This window comes from Cherax quadricarinatus, chromosome 7 (genome assembly GCF_038502225.1).
Source record: "Cherax quadricarinatus isolate ZL_2023a chromosome 7, ASM3850222v1, whole genome shotgun sequence".
Lineage (NCBI taxonomy): Eukaryota > Metazoa > Arthropoda > Malacostraca > Decapoda > Parastacidae > Cherax > Cherax quadricarinatus.
Window position 1 is genome coordinate 55,020,701 of NC_091298.1, and position 23,061 is coordinate 55,043,761.

At 41.3% G+C, this 23,061-nt stretch overlaps 1 protein-coding gene across 35 annotated transcripts in view; it reads left to right on the top strand.

Annotated features, from left to right (window-relative positions):
- Window positions 1-23,061, top strand: part of LOC128686856 (bromodomain adjacent to zinc finger domain protein 2B) — a 709,144-nt gene that overhangs the window by 398,790 nt on the left and 287,293 nt on the right. For 33 of the 35 annotated variants that reach the window (XM_070082464.1, XM_070082491.1, XM_070082470.1 and 30 more), the window contains one exon: window positions 9,242-9,283. The exons of the other annotated variants lie outside the window; for them this stretch is intronic. In XM_070082464.1, coding sequence (XP_069938565.1) covers window positions 9,276-9,283 — 8 coding nt within the window. In that variant the 5' untranslated portion in view covers window positions 9,242-9,275. The remainder of the gene's footprint in view (window positions 1-9,241; window positions 9,284-23,061) is intronic. 35 annotated transcript variants of the gene reach the window in all.

The window sequence follows — 23,061 nt, forward strand, 5'->3', positions numbered from 1 at the left end:
AACGTTGGTCGTCCATTATTCACAACGTTGGTCGTCCATTATTCACAACGTTGGTCGTCCATTATTCACAACGCTGGTCGTCCATTATTCACAACGTTGGTCGTCCATTCACGACGTTGGTCGTCCATTATTCACAACGCTGGTCGTCCATTATTCACAACGCTGGTCGTCCATTATTCACAACGCTGGTTGTCCTTGATTCACAACGCTGGTCGTCCATTCACGACGTTGGTCGTCCATTATTCACAACGCTGGTTGTCCTTGATTCACAACGCTGGTCGTCCATTCACGACGTTGGTCGTCCATTATTCACAACGCTGGTCGTCCATTCACGACGTTGGTCGTCCATTATTCACAACGTTGGTCGTCCATTCACGACGTTGGTCGTCCATTATTCACAACGTTGGTCGTCCATTCACGACGTTGGTCGTCCATTATTCACAACGTTGGTCGTCCATTCACGACGTTGGTCGTCCATTATTCACAACGTTGGTCGTCCATTCACGACGTTGGTCGTCCATTATTCACAACGTTGGTCGTCCATTCACGGCGTTGGTCGTCCATTATTCACAACGTTGGTCGTCCATTCACGACGTTGGTCGTCCATTATTCACAACGCTGGTCGTTCTTGATTCACAAAGCTCTTATTCATTTAGATTCATCTACATACTGTTTAGTTTGTTATTATAAAGTGCGTGTAAAAATCCTACAGTAAATTGCCAGTTGTAATATAATGTTGCCTTGTAAAAGATTATTATGACTTTAAAGTAATATTTTTTTTTTCTGTGAAGAGAAGAGGTAGAGCTGATGGTATTATTTATGTCTCTTTCATTACTAGTTTACTGCCTGTCAGTTTTTTTTAGTTTACTTCCTGTCAGTCTTTTAGTTTACTGCTTGTAACTCTTTTAGTTTACAGCTTGTAACTCTTTTAGTTTACAGCTTGTAAATCTTTTAGTTTACTGCTTGTAACTCTTTTAGTTTACTGCTTGTAAATCTTTTGGTTTACTGCTTGTAACTCTTTTAGTTTACAGCTTGTAAATCTTAGTTTACTGCTTGTAAATATTTTATTTTACTGCTTGTAAATCTTTTAGTTTACTACCTGTAAACTTTTAGTTTGCTAGTTTACTCTATATAAATCTTTTAGTTTACTGCCTGTAAACCTTTTAGTTTACTATTTATAAATCGTTTAGTTTACTGCTTGTAAATCTTTTAGTTTATTTCATTTAAAATATTGAAGGTTAATTAAGGCATTGTGTCTGTAAATATGAATTTCAAGTGGTTTATGTTATATTACGGGTTTAGCGCTTCACCTTGAATGTAATATTGATATGTATAGTGAATGAATCCGGAGAGATTGTGGTTTTCCATGTTTAGAATGTTATAAATTATTATTATTGGAAAAACATTAAACCGGTACAGATTACAGCTCTTGGAATGGGAGGTAATCAATTTTGGTTCCAGGAAGTGGAGGGTAGCTGCAGTTCCCTGGATCAAGAGCCCTTCACTGGGATCAAGGCACCTCCTTTGAAGGGAGGTAAGGGATGAAGGCAGTCCCAGCTGAGGCCACGGTTGTCACACTGGATGGTTGTTGACAGCTGTGGTCTATGGGTTTGGTCTCACGCGCCATATGCTAATACCTCAGAGGTCATGCCTCTATGTGGAACCTTTCTTTTGTGCTTAGGAAACTACTTGGACGATGTGGAATGGAGACAGTTAAAGTTCTGGCAAAATAAAAAAAAATGTTGAGTAGTAGCACTAGTCTCACATAGTGAAAGTCTTTGTAAGGGTGAGGAGATGTCAAAGTACAAATTTTATGGAAAAAAAAATGATCTACACAGCCTAAATCAGCATGACTCTAAAGTGGGATTTATTATAATTATAATTAGGGAATGTGCCTGGGAAATGGGAGGTAATCAGGCTAGGATTACCTACTTCTAGGTAGGTAGTTGAAGAAAGGGGAGGGTTTTGGAAAAGAACCAAAACGGAGATGAGGTTTACACGGACTTCGTTAAGGCATTTTACAAATGCTATTTTAGTGCAGCAGGACAAAGAAGAAAATGATAATAAATTTTCTTAATAAAACACAAAGAGTAGTATTAACACACAAAGCAAAATGTAGAATTATTAAAGTTAAAATATCAGTAGTCAAAGGAATTACTCTTTCTCATCCTCGTAGGAGACAAAAAAAAATGCTAGCTACAGCTTCATATGATCTTCGTATCGTGTACACTTTGCTTATCTTTTGGTGCATTCAAGACCATATCGTAATGGTCCAACATTTGCAAATGGTAATAGTGACCTGCTCTCAGCCCATTTTACCCTGGGATGTGCAGTTGTTGTGAATCCGTGTTTTTAGCAATTTTGATGCTTAAAATTCTTTTCAAAGATTTTGATAATGTGAGACGTTAGTGCTATCAGGCGATATATATTTTTTTCGATTGCTGTGCTGCCATTTTTGTGGAGTGGTGGCTATATCAACGGTTTTTAATGGTATGTGCATGTGATATGTTTTGTATTAATGGCATATGTATGTGTTATAGTATGCTTGTAGGATTTACAGTGATAACTTTTTTTTATGGTTGATGAAGCATTTCTTTCAGATGTGAAACCCTTCAGATTACCTTCTCCTCCTTCGTTCTTAACTGCGAAGTCCATTTGATCCCTGGTCTTTCTCGTCTTATAATCTCTTACCACAAGTTTCTTATTTTCAGTAAAATTTGCTGTCAAAGACTCGCCGATCCTTTCATTTATTCTGTTGTGCACTCTCTCCCTGCTCTTTTAGGTTCCTTTCCCATCATATACTCTGCCCTCTGTTTATAAATAACTTTTACACGACTAACAAGCACATATATGATAGTAAAACTTATGACGTTACTGTCCGGATTGGACAGTTAACTATGTATGGGTTATTTGTGTACTCTAGTTACGGTATTGTGCCTTTTTATTCTTTATAAATTTTACGTTGTAAAAACAGAAAAAAGAAAAGAAATGAGGAGAGAGAGCACACATACACACACAGACACACACACAGACACACACACACACACAGACACACACACACAGACACACACACACAGACACACACACACAGACACACATACACACACACACACACACACACACACACACACACACACACACACACACACACACACACACACACACACACACACACACACACACACACACACACACATATGAAGCAAGAAAACAAGGGGGAAAAAAGCAATTGAAAGCATGAAAGCAATAGGAGAAGACGACATGACCCAGCTGGAAAATTTTCGGAGAATAGGGGGGTTTGTAAAAAAAGGAAACCGGCCAGTGAAAGTGACCTTCAAGGCAGAAGCGACTCGGAACAGGATCCTGCAGGAGAAAGCACGATTAAGGGACATGCCAGCATACAGGAAGGTGTATCTCGACCGCGACAGAACACAAGAAGAAAGGCAGAAACTGAGAGAGATGGTACAAAGGCAGAAGGAGGAAAGAGAGGGGATGGAGAAGACAGACAGGAGATCCCAGACCCAGGAAGAAGATCAAATACAGCCTCCCTCACAACTTCCTATAGAAGCCTCCCAACCAGGTCAACCCCAGTGCAACCAAACACTCTAAATCAAAACACCCATGCCACATCCAATGCCCCCACCCACTACATTACAAAGTCCACCCCCACAGCAACAACCCATAGTTCCTTACCAGGTCTCCCACTTCCCCAACCCCAATACACCTCCCAGACCAGTCTTAGAAAAGAAGTTGAAGGTGTGGTATACAAATGCAGATGGAATAACAAACAAGTATGAGGAGTGGCACAAAAGAATCAAGGAGACATCCCCAGACATAATAGCACTCACAGAAACAAAACTCACCAGAATAATAACAGATTCAATCTTTCCATCCGGATATCAAATCCTCAGGAAAGACAGAGGGAGGAGAGGGGGAGGAGTTGCACTGCCCATTAAAAACCAGTAGGGTTTTGAGAAAATGGAAGAAATGGATGGCACGGGCGAAAGGGACTACTTAGTAGAAACAATCCAGTCTGAGGGACATAAGGTGATAGTTGCGGTAATGTACAACCCACCACAGAACTGCAGGAGGCCAAGAGAAGAATATGATGAGAGCAACAGAGCAATGACCGACACACTAGCCGAGGCGGCCAGGAGAGCACACATGGGGGGAGCAAAGTTACTAGTTATGGGTGATTTCAATCACAAGGAGATTGACTGGGAAAACCTGGAGCCCCATGGGGGTCCCGAAACATGGAGAGCCAAGATGATGGATGTGGTACTGGAAAACCTCATGCATCAACATGTTAGAGACACTACCAGAGAGAGAGGAGAGGATGAACCAGCAAGACTGGACCTTGTATTCACCTTGAGTAGTTCGGACATCGAGGGTATCATGTATGAAAGGCCCCTGGGAGCTAGTGATCATGTGGTTCTGTGCTTCGACTACATAGTTGAGCTCCAAGTGGAGAGAGTAGCAGGAATAGGCTGGGAAAACCAAACTACAAAAGGGGGAACTACTCAGGCATGAGGAACTTCCTTCAAGACATTCAGTGGGAGAGGGAACTGACAGGAAAACCAGTACAAGAAATGATGAACTATGTGGCAACAAAATGCAAGGAGGCAGAGGAGAGGTTTGTTCCCAAGGGAAACAGAAATAATGGAAAGAACAGAACGAGTCCTTGGTTCACCCAAAGGTGTAGGGAGGAAAAAACTAGGTGTACTAGAGAATGGAAAAGGTACAGAAGACAGAGAACTCAGGAAAATAAAGAAATCAGCCGAAGAGCCAGAAACGAATATGCACAGATAAGAAGGGAGGCTCAGAGACAATATAAAAATGACATAGCATCAAAAGTAAAGACTGACCCGAAGCTGTTGTACAGCCACATCAGGAGGAAAACAACAGTCAAGGACCAGGTAATCAGACTGAGGAAGGGCGATGGGGAATTCACAAGAAACGACCGAGAGGTATGTCAGGAGCTCAACACAAGATTTAAAGAGGTATTTACAGTGGAAACCAGTAGGACTCCAGGAAATCAGAATAGGGGGGCACACCAGCAAGTGCTGGATGAGGTACATATAACCAAGGAGGAGGTGAAGAAGCTGCTATGCGAACTTGACACCTCAAAGGCGGTGGGACCAGACAACATCTCTCCATGGGTCCTTAAAGATGGAGCAGAGATATTGTGTGAGCCATTAACGAAGATCTTCAACACATCATTTGAAACTGGGCAACTCCCTTAGGTATGGAAAACGGCAAATGTAGTCCCAATTTTTAAAAAGGGAGACAGACATGAGGCACTAAACTACAGACGTGTATCACTAACGTGTATAGTATGCAAGGTCATGGAGAAGATCATCAGGAGGGGAGTGGTGGAGCACCTGCAAAGAAACAAGTGTATAATTGACAACCAGCATGGTTTCAGGGAAGGAAAATCCTGTGTCACAAACCTACTAGAGTTTTATGACAAGGTGACAGAAGTAAGACAAGAGAGAGAGGGGTGGATCGACTGCATTTTTTTGGACTGCAAAAAGGCCTTCGACACAGTTCCTCACAAGAGGTTACTGAAAACGCTAGAAGATCAGGCACACATAACAGGAAAGGCACTGCAATGGATCAGAGAATACCTGACAGGGAGGCAACAACGAGTCATGGTACGTGACGAGGTGTCAGAGTGGGCGCTTGTGACAAGCGGGGTTCCACAGGGGTCAGTCCTAGGACCTGTGCTGTTCTTGGTATATGTGAACGACATAACGGAAGGGATAGACTCAGAAGTGTCCTTGTTTGCAGATGATGTGAAGTTAATGAGAAGAATCAAATCGGATGAGGATCAGGCAGGACTACAAAGAGACCTGGACAGGCTACAAGCCTGGTCCAGAAACTGGCTCCTTGAGTTTAACCCTGCCAAATGCAAAGTCATGAAGATTGGGGAAGGGCAAAGAAGACCGCAGACACAATATAGTTTAGATGGCCAAAGACTGCAAACCTCACTCAAGGAAAAAGATCTGGGGGTGAGTATAACACCGAGCATATCTCCTGAGGCGCACATAAATCAGATAACTGCTGCAGCATACGGGCGCCTGGCAAACCTATGGATAGCGTTCCGATACCTCAATAAGGAGTCGTTCAAGACACTGTATACCATTTACGTCAGGCCCATACTGGAGTATGCAGCACCAGTTTGGAATCCACACCTAGTCAAGCATGTCAAGAAATTAGAGAAAGTGCAAAGGTTTGCAACAAGACTAGTCCCAGAGCTACGGGGATTGTCGTACGAAGAAAGGTTGAGGGAAATCGGCCTGACGACACTGGAGGCCAGGAGGGTCAGGGGAGACATGATAACGACATATAAAATACTGCGCAGAATAGACACGGTGGACAAAGACAGGATGTTCCAGAGATGGGACACATACACAAGAGGTCACAATTGGAAGTTGAAGACTCAGATGAATCAAAGGGATGTTAGGAAGTATTTCTTCAGTCATAGAGTAGTCAAGTCGTGGAATAGTCTAGAAAGTGAAGTAGTGGAGGCGGGAACCATACATAGTTTTAAGGCGAGGTATGATAAAGCTCATGGAGCAGGGAGAGGACCTAGTAGCAATCAGTGAAGAGGCGGGGCCAGGAGCTATGACTCGACCCCTGCAACCACAAATAGGTGAGTACAAATAGGTGAGTACACACACACACACACACACACACACACACACACACACACACACACACACACACACACACACACACACACACACACACACACACGAGTTGTGGGGGACCTGCCTGGTGTGGGCCAGCGGGCCTGCTGCGGTGTTCCTCCTTTCTTGTGTTCTTATGTTCTTTACCTATCTTTGTGTCATCGGCGAGTTTGCTCATATCACTCATATCCAGTGGCTTTATGATAAAGCCACTGGATGGCGAAACGTCTACAATAAAGATACCCAGATGTTGCACATGTGTCTTAATTTCATCTTGACGGTATTATATACCATTCTTACACAACTTGTCAGACTCTGCAACATCATAGAATCTTGATTATGAGGACACGTACATAACCTTCACGGCTACGACAACTACTACTACAACTAACCCATATCTTTGGGAAGGACCTACTTCCACTGGGGAATCCCGCCTACCAGTGACTATGCCCTCGTCTGCTACACCTGACGTTACTGTATAAGCGCCAGGCTCCTTTCTTCTGCTTCAGAATCTCCACGACTATGGTGCTCTTCGCACCTACTCCTAGGTTGAGGGACTGATTACCTCATCTTCTGTACATAGTTCTACTGTCTTCAAGTTTTTTTTTTTTTTATCACACTGGCCGATTCCCACCAAGGCAGGGTGGTCCGAAAAAGAAAAACTTTCACCATCATTCACTCCATCACTGTCTTGCCAGAAGGGTGCTTTACACTACAGTTTTTAAACTGCAACATTAACACCCCTCCTTCAGAGTGCAGGCATTGTACTTCCCATCTCCAGGACTCAAGTCCGGCCTGCCGGTTTCCCTGAACCCCTTCATAAATGTTACTTTGCTCACACTCCAACAGCACGTCAAGTATTAAAAACCATTTGTCTCCATTCACTCCTATCAAACACGCTCACGCATGCCTGCTGGAAGTCCAAGCCCCTCGCACACTTGTCTTCAAGTTATGTCCTAGAATTTGTATTGATAAAGCCACTGGATGGCGAAACGTCTACAATAAAGATACCCAGATGTTGCACATGTGTCTTAATTTCAACACACACATACACGCACGCATATACGACAGGCCTAGTGTCTAATCGACATGTGCCGAAGACAAAATGGTAACTAACACACACACACACACACACACACACACACACACACACACACACACACACACACACACACACACACACACGCAATGTACTAAAAAAGGGACTGTAACATAGTATTGCTAACATTTTTATATGGGTGTGAATCATGAGCTTGAAATGTTGTAGCGAAGAAGATGCTGGAGACAATGGAGATGTCATGTTTGTCAGTAGGTTGTGCTGTGAATATTATGTAGAGAATTCGGAGCGTAGAAATTAGAAATTGGTGTGTGATTACCAAAGGTATAATTCGGAGGGTGAGGGGAAGGGTTGTTAAGGAGGTTTGGGCGTTTAGAGAGGATGGAACAGAACAGCATAACCAAGAGGGTGTACAAATGTTATCCTAGGAAGAATTGGAGGGAAGAAGTAAAAAAAAAAAAAGTTTGAATACTAGGAGTTTGAGCATCCAAGAGGCTTGTGTATGTTAATTCGGAGGTAATGGAGACAAGTCTTTTTTTTTTTTTTTGGCCTGGTGTGTTGTTGGAGTGTAAGCAAGATATCATTTATGAAGGTATTCAGTGATACAGTTAGCCGGACTTGATTCCTGGAGGGGTGAAGTACGGTGCCTTTACAGTAAAGGAGGGGTGGAGATGGTGGTGCAGTTCGAAGATTCATCTGAACTATGATGTCTGCTTAATTCTGGCAAGACAGCTTTCAAATGAATGTTTGATTTTAATATTTTTTTGTCACCCTACCTTGGTGGGAGACGGATGGTGATGTATGTATATACTTAACAGTTCGCAAACGGGCGAAATTATTTACGAACATTATCTCTCAGTCCACAGCTGGATTCGAACCTGCGAACTAGGCATCAGAGTACACAGTACTTTATCCACACAGCCAGACTCCAGATCAAGTACTGTGTACTCTTATGCAGAGTTTGCAGGTTCGAATCCTGCTGTGGACCGAGAGATAATGTTTATATGCATGTAGTGGCGAATAGGTAAAACTAGCAATTTTGACTTAAATGGAAACGCTCTTCTTGTCGAATAAGGCAAGCGAAAATTTGTGTATGCAATTGTTTCGCAAAAATAATTCTGAACCTAACGAAAAAAAATATATTTCATTGTTTATTATTAAATTATTCTAAACTTATCTAAAATATATTTAGCTGAATTAGGCTAAATTAAATCGAGCTTGTTTAAAACGTATAAGAATTTTTTTTAGAAAGGACTTAATTTTAAATGAGTTCTTGCTAATTGACCAGTTTTACCTATTTGCACGGCATATATATATATATATATATATATATATATATATATATATATATATATATATATATATATATATATATATATATATATATATATATATATATATATATCGCTTATACTTAGTGCGAGATTTGGCAACGTTTCTCGACCAACAAATTGCTTCCGTGTACAAATCTGATACGTGATTTTTATTTCAGAATGACAGTGCGAAACGCTTAGCAAGAACCATCCATGAGAAGGTAAACTTTCAACCATTATATATTAATTTTTATAAGATTTTTTCTTTTTCTAATCTGGAAAAGCTTCACCTTGTTTTCAGTACTAACTCTCCACTGTGGCTATTTTGTAATATAAGTATTGAGATTTATTATGTGTAATATTATTGTCGCTGCTATTGTGTTCTTTCCTATTCCTGGGTAGGATAGGCCAGCAGGCCTGCTGCTGTTTCCTGTGGGTTGGTGAGTTGTACCTGCCTAACATAATCCAGCAGGCCTATTTCAGTATTTACTATGGGTGGGTGAGTAGTACCTGCCTAACATAGGCCAGCAGGCCTACTGCAATGTTTGCTTCTCAAGTTTTTGCCTCGGTCTCATGTTGGGTACAATATCAAATGCATTCTTTAGAAAATGAACATAAGAAAATGAAATGAACCCAACCCTGTCTCTCCCTCCAGCCTCACTTCCGTTACTTATCTTAGAATTCCAAAGGTGTTGGTAAGAGAAGACTTTCCATCTCTGAACTCGTGCTGGTTGTGTGTTGGGAGTGACGGCTTTGTGAGTAGGTTGGTGGGTTTGTGAGTTGGGGAGGTTAGGGGTAAGGAAGAGACAAATGTTGTCAGGTGGCTTGTGGTACATTCCTCTACCCCACTACACACCAGTTGTCTTATCACTCCGCCTGCAAAATTAGGATGACGACGATAATGCCATTTTTGTTTATGATTATTCTGAACTGTTTGTTGTATTTATATAGCAAACGTAACGGCAATAAATTAATTTTTCAATATCTATAGAGTTGAACTGGTATACTTGGCAAATTAAGTTAGGGTAAATTTGTCGTAGCAGTGGACGCTGGGGATTTGGCAACTCCGCCAGCTACTGCACCATCAACTATGAAGGCGGTGGAGGCGCCTGCATACCAACACTCGCCTGGCAATAATCACCACCTATCCACGGCACAAAAGACATAATAATCATTATAATTCTCCGAGAAGCATCAACGAGCGTGTGTTCCCCAACCTCGTTAATGTTTATGCTCATCTCTAAATATGTTGTTATTTGTATCGATGGCATAACACATCACGCCAAGGATAATTATTACATATACGCCAAGTCAAGATTATAGGTATCGGACACCACTCGTGTGTTCTACGTTAACTGTCATTTTGCCTCTAATGTCCGACAATTTGTGAAGTTCTCTCTTATCCCCACTGCAAATGGTAGTCATTTACTGCTTTATAACGACACTCCTCTTCTTCTGTCCCCGGGGAGTGTAATTCATATCAATACTTGATAAAAAAGGAAAAAAAATGAAAGGAAAGTATTTCCCCGACCTTCAAGGTTGTGTTGTACGTTTAGTGTTGCCAGCTGTAGTGCTTAATTTGTTACTAGAGTAATATACTAATAATAATTGCAAGAATAATATCTTAAAATATTAATTATTATCAAGTTATTTGTCTATCTTGGAAAAGAATGTTATATAAAAAGTGGTTGGTAAGAATTTTAGTAAGCAGTTTACCTTGAGAGGGAATTGAGGGAGGATTCTCCACTACAAGAGCGATCTGTACACTGAGCAGGGCTCCTTAATGGCCACCTGGGCACCTGAAAATTAAGTTAAGTTCTTCGGTAGGCCTACTCTAGTTCTCTATTGTTCGTATGGAATACTCTTCTACCACAAATTCACCTAAAGATAATTTGGACAGGGAACTTGCAGATGGATGTATAATGGATAGTGTAAACAAAGCTAGTCAACTCTTTAACGAAGGTGGGAGTATAATCTTCACGATGGGCTCCTCTTCATTTGGACTTTCTTTATTGAGACAAGTATTATTCAAGGTTCACGTTTAACCATGGTGCTGTTTGTGTATGTGTGTGTGTTATACATTAAAAGTTTAAATACTCATTTTTGAAGTTAAGGCGTTTTGCATTCTTATTCTTGTACATTAAAAAAATGATCAGCCTTCAGAGACATAATAACAAGGTTCACTTCAGTATATCTTCGGAATCTGAAGGAATGTGACGAAACCAACGCAGCTATGCAAAGTCATTAGTAAAACCAGTAAACTTAAGGGCAGAATCAACTAGGAAAATTGAGAACCACTCCCATTAAGAACCAATTTCAGGTCAGTATCATAGGTTGATACCCGCGCATAAGTGAAGGCGAGAAAGATATAGCTATTACAACTTATGTAGTTATTGGATATAAAATACAATAATAAAATCCATCAGCATGTGGAAACCTAGACTTTTGTAACTATAATCCAAATGTGTCAACTCCCTCATTTATGTTTACTAATATACAGGGCCTTAAGCCATCCACCAACAACAAAATACCTTCCGTCAGTGGACTTCTAGGGGAGTCAAATGCAGTGTTTGCAGCCTTCACAGAAACCGACGCAAAAGATTACTTTGACAGTGAAATATAGATACCTGGGTACAACCTTTTCAGATGCGACAGAAAGTACCAGAAACAAGGGGGGAATGTTGGCCTGTATGTCAAAGAGTCGCTCATTTGCACGGAGATACTGAACACCACAAATGATGTAGTCGAAGTTCTAACAAAAATCGAGAACCAAAACTTAGTCATTGTGCTTGTATATAAGCCACCAAATGCAACTTCTCAACAGTTCAAGGAACAACTATCGAAAATTGATTACTATCTGGAAAACCTTCCAGCACCATCCCCATACATCTTGCTGGTTGGTGGCTTCAATCTAAGAAATACAAAATAGTGGAATGCAGCAAATGTAGCAGAAATAATCCCTGGAGGCAGCTCAGATGAAAAGTCACATACAAATGAGCTGCTGAATTTCTGCAATAAACACACCCTAAGTCAGCAGATAGTGAAGCCAACAAGACTGGAGAACACAGTTGACCTTATTTTCACAAGTAATGAGGATCTGTTAAGAAACATAATATCAAAAACGACTAATTCTGATCACAATCTAATCGAAGTCCAGACTTATGTGCACAGGAGTCCTGATCAACAAAATGCATACAGCTATGAGGGTACCTTTACCAAATTCAACTTCAACAACAAGAACATCAACTGGGACCAGGTAAACTATGTCCTAAATGAAGCATGTTAGGAAGATATCTTAAATAACATAGACCCTAGCCAGTGCCTTGAAAAGATCAACTTTCTGGTAGCTGAAGTATGTTCAAGGCATATTCCCCTAAGAAAAAAGAAAAAGAAGAGAATAAACTGGAGAGAGACGCTCCCTCTGCAGGAGAAGATGAAGAATCGCTGAGCTTCTCGAGAATGCTAGATTTGAAACACGGAAGGAAGAGCTAACCAGGGAAGTGGAAAATATTGAGCTTAAGTTACAGGACTTATACAGGATCCAGGAAAGACAAGAAGAGCTAAAAGCGATTAGTGAAATTGAAAGAAATTCGGAATATTTCTTTTCATATGTCAGAAACAAGGCAAAAACCACTTCTAGTATAGGGCCCATGCTCAGACAAGACGGATCCTATACAGATGACAACAAAGAAATGAATGAGATACTGATATCTCAATATGACTCTGTGTTCAGCGAGCCACTAATCAGTCTAAAGATAGACAATCCAAATAATTTTTTCATGAATAAGCCTCAAAACCCTGTCAATGTAGGCCAAATTTCTGACATAACCCTAACTCCACTAGACTTTGAGAAAGCCATTGACAACATGCCCATGCACTCAGCCCCAGGCCCAGACTTGTGGAACTCTGTGTTCATTAAGAACTGCAAGAAACCCCTCTCACGGGCCCTAAGTATGCTATGGAGAATGAGCTTAGACACAGACGAGTTTCTACAGTCCATAAAGGTGCAGCAAAGCAGTAGCTAAGAACTATAGACCAATAGTTTTAACGTCCCATATCATAAAAACCTTTGAAAGAGTTTTAAGAAGCAGAATTGCAAACCACTTGGACTCCCAACAATTGTACAATCCAGGGCAACATGGGTTCAGAGCAGGTCGCTCCTGCCTCTTATAACTACTGGATCACTATGATATGGTCTTGGATGCACTGGAAAACAATCAGAATGCAGATGTAGTATAGACAGATTTTGCAAAAGCCTTTTACAAGTGCGATCATGGTGCAATAGCACACAAAAAGCGTGCTAAAGGGATAACTGGCAAAGTAGGCAGATGGATCTTCAACTTTCTAACCAATCGAACACAAAGAACAGTGGTAAACAGAGTTAAGTTGGAAGCTGCCATAGTGAAGAGCTCTGTTCCACAAGGCACAGTACTCGCCCCTATCCTGTTCCTCATCCTCATATCAGAGATAGAAAGAGATGTTAACCATAGCACCGTATCATCCTTTGCAGACGATACTAGAATCTGCATTAGAGTGTCATCCATTGAGGGCATGGGAAATCTCCAAGAAGATATAAACCAAGTTTTCCAATAGGCAACGGAGAACAATATGATGTTCAGTGAAGAAAAAATCCAACTACTCCGCTATGGAAAACTGGAGGAAATAATAACTAGGACTGAGTATACTACAAACTCTAATCACACAGTAGTGCGGAAAAGTAATGTGAAGGACCTGGGAGTGGTAATGTCTGAGGATCTCACCTTCAAGGATTACAAGAGTGCCACTATCACATCTGCGAGGAAACTGATAGGATGGATAATGAGAACATTCAAGACAAGAAATGCCAAGCGAATGATGATCCTATTTAAATCACTTGTTCTCTCTAGGCTGGAATATTGCTGTACATTAACATCTCCATTCAAGGCAGGTGAATTTGAAGATCTAGAGAATTTACAGAGAACCCTTACTGCACATATAAGTTCCATCAAACACCTTAACTACTGGGAACGCTTGGAAACACTTGACATGTACTCACTGGAACGCATACAAGAGAGATGCATCATAATCTACACCAGGAAGATCCTTGAGGGACTGATCTCTAATCTGCACACAGAAATCATTCCCTACGAAAGGAAAAGACTTGGCAGATGATGCAACATACCCCCAGTGAAAAGTAGGGGCACCATTAGTACACTAAGAGAAAACACAATAAGTGTCCGAGACCCAAGACTGTTCAACAGCCTCCCGCCTGCCAAGGGGAGATACCAGTTTATTTATTTATTTATGTATTAATAACTTGGCTGTCTTCAAGAGGGAGCTGGACATATAATCGTGCAGTTTTTGTGTGTATCAGCCGGGCTGTGGTTCGTATGTTGGACTACGTGCGGCCAACAGTAACAGCCTCATTGATCACCTGATCCACCAGAAGGCCTGGTCATGGACCGGTCCGCGGGGGCGATAATTCCCGGAATACCCTCCAGGGAGAAGAGCTCCAGCGTATATCACTACATGGTGACAATCAACCCCTGCTGGAGTCGCCGAGATGGCCACCATCTTAGGTCTACAAAGAAGACAAAGCATGGGGCTCAGACTCCCAGATTCTTTGCAAGTCTCAGCCTAAGTGACAGAATCAATATGCAGTTATTGCATACTGCTTCAATATAGAACCCATTGCCAGAAGGTTGCACAATATTACTGTTCAAATATAGGACCTCACCATATACGTATACACACACAACTCGGACTATCACACTGACAGAAAGTCAAAATATATACAGTATTTTCTTATACTGTATATATATATATATATATATATATATATATATATATATATATATATATATATATATATATATATATATATATATATATATATGTCGTGCCGAATATGTAAAACTGGTCAATTAGCAAGAACTCATTTAAAATTAAGTCCTTTCTAAAATTTTCTCTTATAAGTTTAAAGATATATTTTTTTCATTAATGTTAATGTAAAAAAATTTAATTTTGCACCAAAAAAATCTTAGAAAACTTACCTAACCTTATTATAACAAGAACAATTTATTTTAGCCTAACCCAACTAAATATATTTTAGATTTGTTTACAATAATTTAATACTCAACAAACACAGTGAAATATATTTTTTTCGTTAGGTTCAGAATGATTTTGGCGAAATTATTGCATACACAAATTTTCGCTTGTCCTATATGGCAAGATGAGCGTTGCTATTTAAGCCAAGATCGCAAGTTCTGCCTATTCGGCACGACATATATATATATATATATATATATATATATATATATATATATATATATATATATATATATATATATATATATATATATATATATATATATATATATTAGTATACACAGATTTTAGCTACTACAGCCGCGAACACTAAGCATTATACTACCTGAAAACGAAGAAGAATGAGACTCCTCGGTCCCCATGTATCGTTCTTATGTTTAAATGAATGTCGCACCAAACACTGCCATCTAGAAACAACCCGAAAACCAGGATTTATTTGTTAATAAAGTTTACCCTAACACCGACGACTTATGGTTAATAAAGAACACAAAGGCACAATACCGTGACTGGAACAATACACAAATAACCCGCACATAGGAGAAAGAAACTTAATGACGACGTTTTGGTCCAACTTGGACCATTATCCAGTCACACTAACACACAAATGGAGAAAAGAGCAATACACAAATAATTATTTGTGTATTGCAATACACAAATAATTATTTGTGTATTGCTCTTTTCTCCCGCACACAGGAGAAAGAAACTTATGACTAGTCGGGCCGAAACGTCGTCATAAGTTTCTATCTCCTATGTGCGGGTTATTTATGTACCAATAACTTAAAATGCGACTGTTGGGGATTCCTCAGACGGCAGCAGTGAGAGGACATCAGTCCAATTACCCAGACGAGACTCACACTGATGGTTTCAAGTTGGATAAATTTAGATCAGGAAAGGATATAGGAAAGCACTTGTTTAGCAGCAAAGATATAGATGATTGGAACAAACTTCCAAGTAATGTCATTGAAGAGAGAACCTTGGATAACACTAAAACTAAGTTGGATAGGTACATGAGTGGGTGAGGAAGGGGGTGAGCTGAACCTGCCTAGTTTCCTGGAGGTTATTCCGGGGATCAACGCCCCCGCGGCCCGGTCCATGACCAGGCCTCCCGATGGATCAGGGCCTGATCAACTAGGCTGTTACTGCTGGCCGCACGCAGTCCGACGTACGAGCCACAGCCCGGCTGATCCGGCACTGACTTTAGGTATCTGTCCAGCTCTCTCTTGAAGGCAGCCAGGGGTTTATTGGCAATTCCCCTAATGCTTGATGGGAGGCTGTTGAACAGTTTTGGGCCTAGTATGGGCTAGTGTTCATCCATTCTTGTGTTCCTCTGTTAAATTAGCTTAAATTGGTGGGAAGTTATTAAAGCCTCGATAACAAATTTAGTTGAAAGCAATGTAATAACTCCGAACATAAGTTCGGAGAGTCTTTTACTCCCGGAGCCCGGCCATGGGCCAGGCTCGTCTGGTGTTAGCCTCGTCAACTAGGCTGTTGCTGCCGGTGGTCCGCTGCTCCACATATCCAACCACAACCTGGTTGATCTGGCACCTGTTGAAGATACTTGGCCAGTTTCTTCTTGAAGACCTCTACACTTGTCCCAGCAGTGTTTCTGGTAACCTTACCTGTTATAATGAACTTGAACATCGATCATTGCAATAGTACAGTGACTTTAAAATTCTTACCGTAGTAGAGGACGTGTACAGTGAATAACACTGAATGATAAGGTTTTGTTAGAATTAAGACTTTAGTAATTGGGAATCTTGGTAAACAAACAAAAGTCATGTTAGAAAAGTCCCAGTTGACTTGTAGTTAAGTAGTGTCGGCGAACCTAACCTGTCCTGACTTATCCAACTTGACCAAACCAAAACTAACTAAATTTAAGCTAACTTAAAATAGCCTAACCTAGTATAACTTAACTAAAATTAATGAGATTCACCCCGTGACTTTTTAATTTAAACCTGTGACTTTTTTGTCCTGTGACTTTTTTAACTTATGACTTTTTGAACCTGTGACTTTATAACCTGTGACTTTCACCGTGACCTTTTAACATGTGGCTTTTTTTTTTACCGTGACTTTTTAATCTGTGACTTTTTCTACCTGTAACTTTTTTACCTGAATTTTTTTACCTGTGATTTGTTTACCTGTGACTTCATTACCAGTCACAGTAATTGCAACCTGGTGTGACACTATAATAGTTTATGATTATGCTTCATAATTATTACTTACACAGGTATCTTGCAGACCTCCAGGTCCCACTGACCACTAACAGACATTGTTTATTCATATGGTATAAAGTATTTGCTTTATGTTGGTCTCTGCAAGTTGATTTCGAGGGTCATCGGTCCTGTGGTTGACTATCGGACCAGTCTTGGCCTCGTCAACCAGACTGTCGTTGCCAACAGTACGCAGTACAACATAACACATCTTGATGTCATGGGTCTGTGGGTAAACATTATTCAAGTCCTGTGGCTTAAATTTTAATGATCACGGCACTCTAGGAATGTCGAGTGTCTTAAGGTTGTTCAGTGTCACTCCGTGGTGCGCGTTATCACACAATACACCAGTCGATGGCAAAGTAGATTGGTTCTCGTCTTGGCATCTCTGAGTGTTGCCCCAGAGCAGTTCATGGTCGTATTATTTCGTGTCTCTGAGAAAGGGATTCATTGAAGTGAAACTGTAAACCGGTTCATGACCTGGCGTGAGACTCGCTGGATATTGACGCGCAAGATTTCGACATTAAAGTAAATCAAGTGTGTAAAGGTTACACTGCTTTGTATAACGGCTATGCACTGTATGTCTGGTGCTTGAATGTGCAGGATACAATATACACAGATAGGCGCATATATATCGGTATGTATAACACACACACACACACACACACACACACACACACACACACACACACACGCACACACACACACACACACACACACACACACACACACACACACAGACTACAAACCTCACTCAAGGAAAAAGATCTTGGGGTGAGTATAACACCAGGCACATCTCCTGAAGCACACATCAACCAAATAACTGCTGCAGCATATGGGCGCCTGGCAAACCTCAGAACAGCATTCCGACATCTTAATAAGGAATCATTCAGGACCCTGTACACCGTGTACGTTAGGCCCATATTGGAGTATGCGGCACCAGTTTGGAACCCACACCTAGCCAAGCACGTGAAGAAACTAGAGAAAGTGCAAAGGTTTGCAACAAGACTAGTCCCAGAGCTAAGAGGTATGTCCTACGAGGAGAGGTTAAGGGAAATCAACCTGACGACACTGGAGGACAGGAGAGATAAGGGGGACATGATAACGACATACAAAATACTGAGAGGAATTGACAAGGTGGACAAAGACAGGATGTTCCAGAGATTGGACACAGTAACAAGGGGACACAGTTGGAAGCTGAAGACACAGATGAATCACAGGGATGTTAGGAAGTATTTCTTCAGCCACAGAGTAGTCAGTAAGTGGAATAGTTTGGGAAGCGATGTAGTGGAGGCAGGATCCATACATAGCTTTAAGCAGAGGTATGATAAAGCTCACGGCTCAGGGAGAGTGACCTAGTAGCGATCAGTGAAGAGGCGGGGCCAGGAGCTCGGACTCGACCCCCGCAACCTCAGCTAGGTGAGTACAACTAGGTGAGTACACACACACACACACACACACACACACACACACACACACACACACACACACACACACACACACACACACACACACACACACACACACATATATAAAGTTTACTATAATCCCAGTTTTGCAGATTAAAGTATTACAGGTTTTATATTCAACAGTGAGCAATTTCCCTATCACATGCTAAGGCAGAGGTGCTTCTACGTAATTTATTGCCAGTGGTCATAAGTGCTCTGCCTGACAACTTGTCAAAATAATTAAAGCCTTAATTAAAAAATTGTAGGTTAGCACATTGTTACAGCGTCTTTCTAGCGTGCTAGAGTGGTGGTATAATTACTCTGCCCCACTGGCGGTTAATTCAAGTAATTCTAGCCTTATTAATGAACCATAGTAATGTTCATCTACACAGAGCCAACTATTTTATTACATACTCATTGTAGACTAAATAGCTTTAAATTAAGATGTAATTATATGCCGCACTATACTGTATTACCAGCGTTATAACTGACTCTGCATTGTAAAGGTGGGAGACATGAAGTGACTAACGTGGAGCAACACTATCTGCACTCTCAGAGCTTTTTGCTTGGAAACACACACAAATAGAGAGAGGGGGGGGGGAGGGCAGGCAGGAAGAGTTATTTTACAAGAGAAAATGGGAGGAAGTCGTATTATTATTATTATTATTATTATTATTATTATTATTATTATTATATTTCATGAAGCCTTAAACCTACGTCAGCACACTGAATGGTGGAGGCACTATCCTCCATCTGGTAATAGCGGCCAGATCTAAGTTAGGTTGATGGTAGCATAGATTTTGGGAGAGAGACAAAGAACATAAAAAGGGCCCAATCACGCTCCTCCACTTCTGGAGATAGCTTGATCTTAATGCATTTCTATGATCATGACTTCCACATTAGCTCCAGACTTACCATTCCAGCCTCACGCTCTGCTGTTTAGCATGCGGTGTATGAGGCTACATTGTGGGCTCTGAAAGTGTGCTGGTTTAGTAGATTTATTATGCACCCTCTACCCGTGTTTAATGTTGGGTAGTGGTGATGGGGGTGTGGGGGCGACTGTTGGTAGGCTCCACCTGCTGCTCCCTCCTGCTGCCAACACCTGTCACCCAGGACCCCACCTCACCTCACCTCTTGTTAGTTTATTCAAGAAAAAATCGCCTGACACTGGTCTTTATCATATAATGACCCACTCAGTGGCTTCATAAGAGTTTCGTAAAGATTTAATTGTGGCAGTGTTTGATTTCCTCGTGGCGTTAAATCTCACAAGGTCAGTCCAGACTTATTACATGCGGTAGAGCGCTTAGCTCTCACCACTGCTGCGGGGTTGTCTAGGGATTGGGTATGCCTTAATTAAAATGGATATAAGCGTTCCTAAGTCATTTACCTCTAGGAATACTAGAGGCGGCAGCTTTGGCTGGATCCTGGTTTGAAGTCTGTGACAGGGAGGCGATTTCTTCACCACGGTTCCCTTGCCTCATCTCACTGGCCCTCACGTCACTCACCCACTTTACCTCACCAGCTCTTACCTACTTCACCTCTCAGCCACCTCACTTCACCGCCCCTCATCTTACCCACCTCACTTCACGCCTCCACCTCTGGCGTGTCCCCCTTTTTACTTGTGTAGTTGATGTCGGTTGGTTGATGCGGGTTGAGTCAGCATCTGGTTTGCCAGTCACGATACTCACCTTTACTGCCTTCTATTGTAGGGTGAGTGTTGTAGCCCTGGTGTCCTCCCTGTATAAATGTAATACTACAATCACTACCCACACTACTTGTTGAGTCTACAACTACTACCCACACCACTTGCTGACTACAGTCTCTACCCACACCACTTGTTGACTCGCTACAACCACAACCCACATCACTTGACTCTACAACCACTACCCACACCACTTGACTCTACAACCACTACCCACACCATTTGACTACATCCACTACCCACACCACTTTGAATATGATAATGGTATACGATACCAACAGTTTGATATGTAAGACACATGTGCAACAGTTAGGTATCTTTATTTCAAACCGTTTCGCCTACACCGTAAGCTTCTTCAGTCGAATACAGAGGAGGCAGCAGAAGCAGTAAAGATGTAAAGACGATGTAATCAGTCCATCACCCTCAAGTTTATAATGGGCCCCGCCTCTTCTGTCATCAAGATCTTCACCTCGTACAGTATAAGTTTCAATACTGTTGCTTCAGCTTTACATTGTTACAGACCATGGAGCAGAACTCCCAAACTGAGACTGACCACCTAAAAACTAGGTCTTCAAGGGGCATGGACTGATTACCTCGTTTTTACATCTCTACAGCCTCCTCGGTATTCAACTAAAGAAGCCTTCTGTGTAGGCGAAACGTTTCGGAATAAAGATACCCAACTGTTGCACATGTATCTTATCAGCCACACATTGAATATAACCACTACCCACACCACTTGTTGACTTCCTACAACCGCTCCACCTATCATTACTTCAGCGACATACATGTATGTAAAATTAGCTAGCCCAAGAGCTGCTTCTAGGAACCTTAAAGCATTCATTTAGAATTAGGTCAGGTCCATCCTGGAGCAAGCTGTGCCATCATGAACCTCTCGCAGATCAAGCTTATAGTGAAGGTTGAACATATCAGAGGTTCACGTGAAATTGATATTATAACTTAAAGTTGGACTATGAGGAGAGACTTTAAGGAACTTAAGCAGTAAACCCAGAAGATAGGAGAATCAGAGATATACAAAGTACTCCTGAAGGGGACTGTACAGAATAGATTAGGACAAGCTCTTTAAGATGCTAGGAGAGGGAGCCAAGGGATAAAGATGATAGTTAAAGACACAGGCGAGCCACCGGAAAGGAGGTAGTTTGCTTGTCAAGGTGCGGTGGGAAAATTGTGATCGTGACTCAGGCGTTACGTGATTCTTTGCTGTTGATCATATAACCAAGGCCTTCCGCTGGCTTATCGATCCACCATCAAGGTGGTAGAGACGAGCATAATACACAGTTTCTAAAATGGGTACGATTGTATCCTGCACGCTAGGAATCATCACTCCACTCTTGTAAACACATCTAGATACAGTATATTAGGATTTTGCAAAGACGTTTGACAGATGTGATCACTAGGGCGATTACACAAAATGAGGACACGATAGGACACGAAAAGTAGTAGTGAACAGAGCAAAATCCAGCAGCAGTGAAGTAAAAACTCAGTACCCCAAAGCACGGTCCTGGCACCTCTACTGTTTTTTTATCCTCATAACAGACATAGACATAAGCATTAACCACAGTTTTGTATTATCATTTGTGGATAATTCCAAAAGCATGAAAATCACCTCAGTAAAAGATACGAACATTTGCAGGAAGATGTAAGCAGGGTTTTCCAGTGGGCAGTGGAGAATAACATGACTTCATTGATGATAAGATCCAGCTGCTTAAATAAGGAAAGAATGAAGAACTCAAAAAGAGACACGGTATACAAAACTCAAGAGGAGCATCAAATAAAACGAAAGGAACGTATGAAAGACCTGGGAGTAATTGTGTCGGCTGATCTATCTTTCAAGAAATACAATAAGACAAATGTCACGACAGCCAGGAAAGTGACAGAGTGAATAATGAGAACTTTCAAAACAAGAGAAACAGTACCAGTGATAAGAACATAAGAACGAAGGAACACTGCAGAAGGCCTACTGGCCCATGCAAGGCAGGTCCAAGTCTCCTACCGACTTAAGCCAATGCACCCAACCTAGTCAGGTCAGGTCACATTGACTTAAGGGAGGAACACGGCAACCGACCTGGTAGCACAAGCTACCAGGTCTAACTCACACCCACCCACATCTACTCATGTATTTATCCAACCTATTTTTAAAGCTACACAACGTTCTGGCCTCTATAACGGTATTTGGGAGTTTGTTCCACTCATCCACAACTCTATTACCAAACCAGTACTTTCCTATATCCTTCCTGAATCTGAATTTTTCCAACTTAAAACCATTGCTGCGAGTCCTGTCTAGGCTAGATATTTTCAGCACACTATTTACATCCCCTTTATTTATTCCTGTCTTCCATTTATACACCTCAATCATATCCCCCCTAATTCTACGTCTTTCTAGAGAGTGCAGTTTCAGGGCCCTTAGTCTATCCTCATAGGGAAGGTTTCTGATACATGGGATCAACTTTGTCATCCTCCTTTGTACATTTTCCAGAGAATTTATATCCATTCTGTAATACGGTGACCAAAACTGTGCAGCATAATCTAAATGA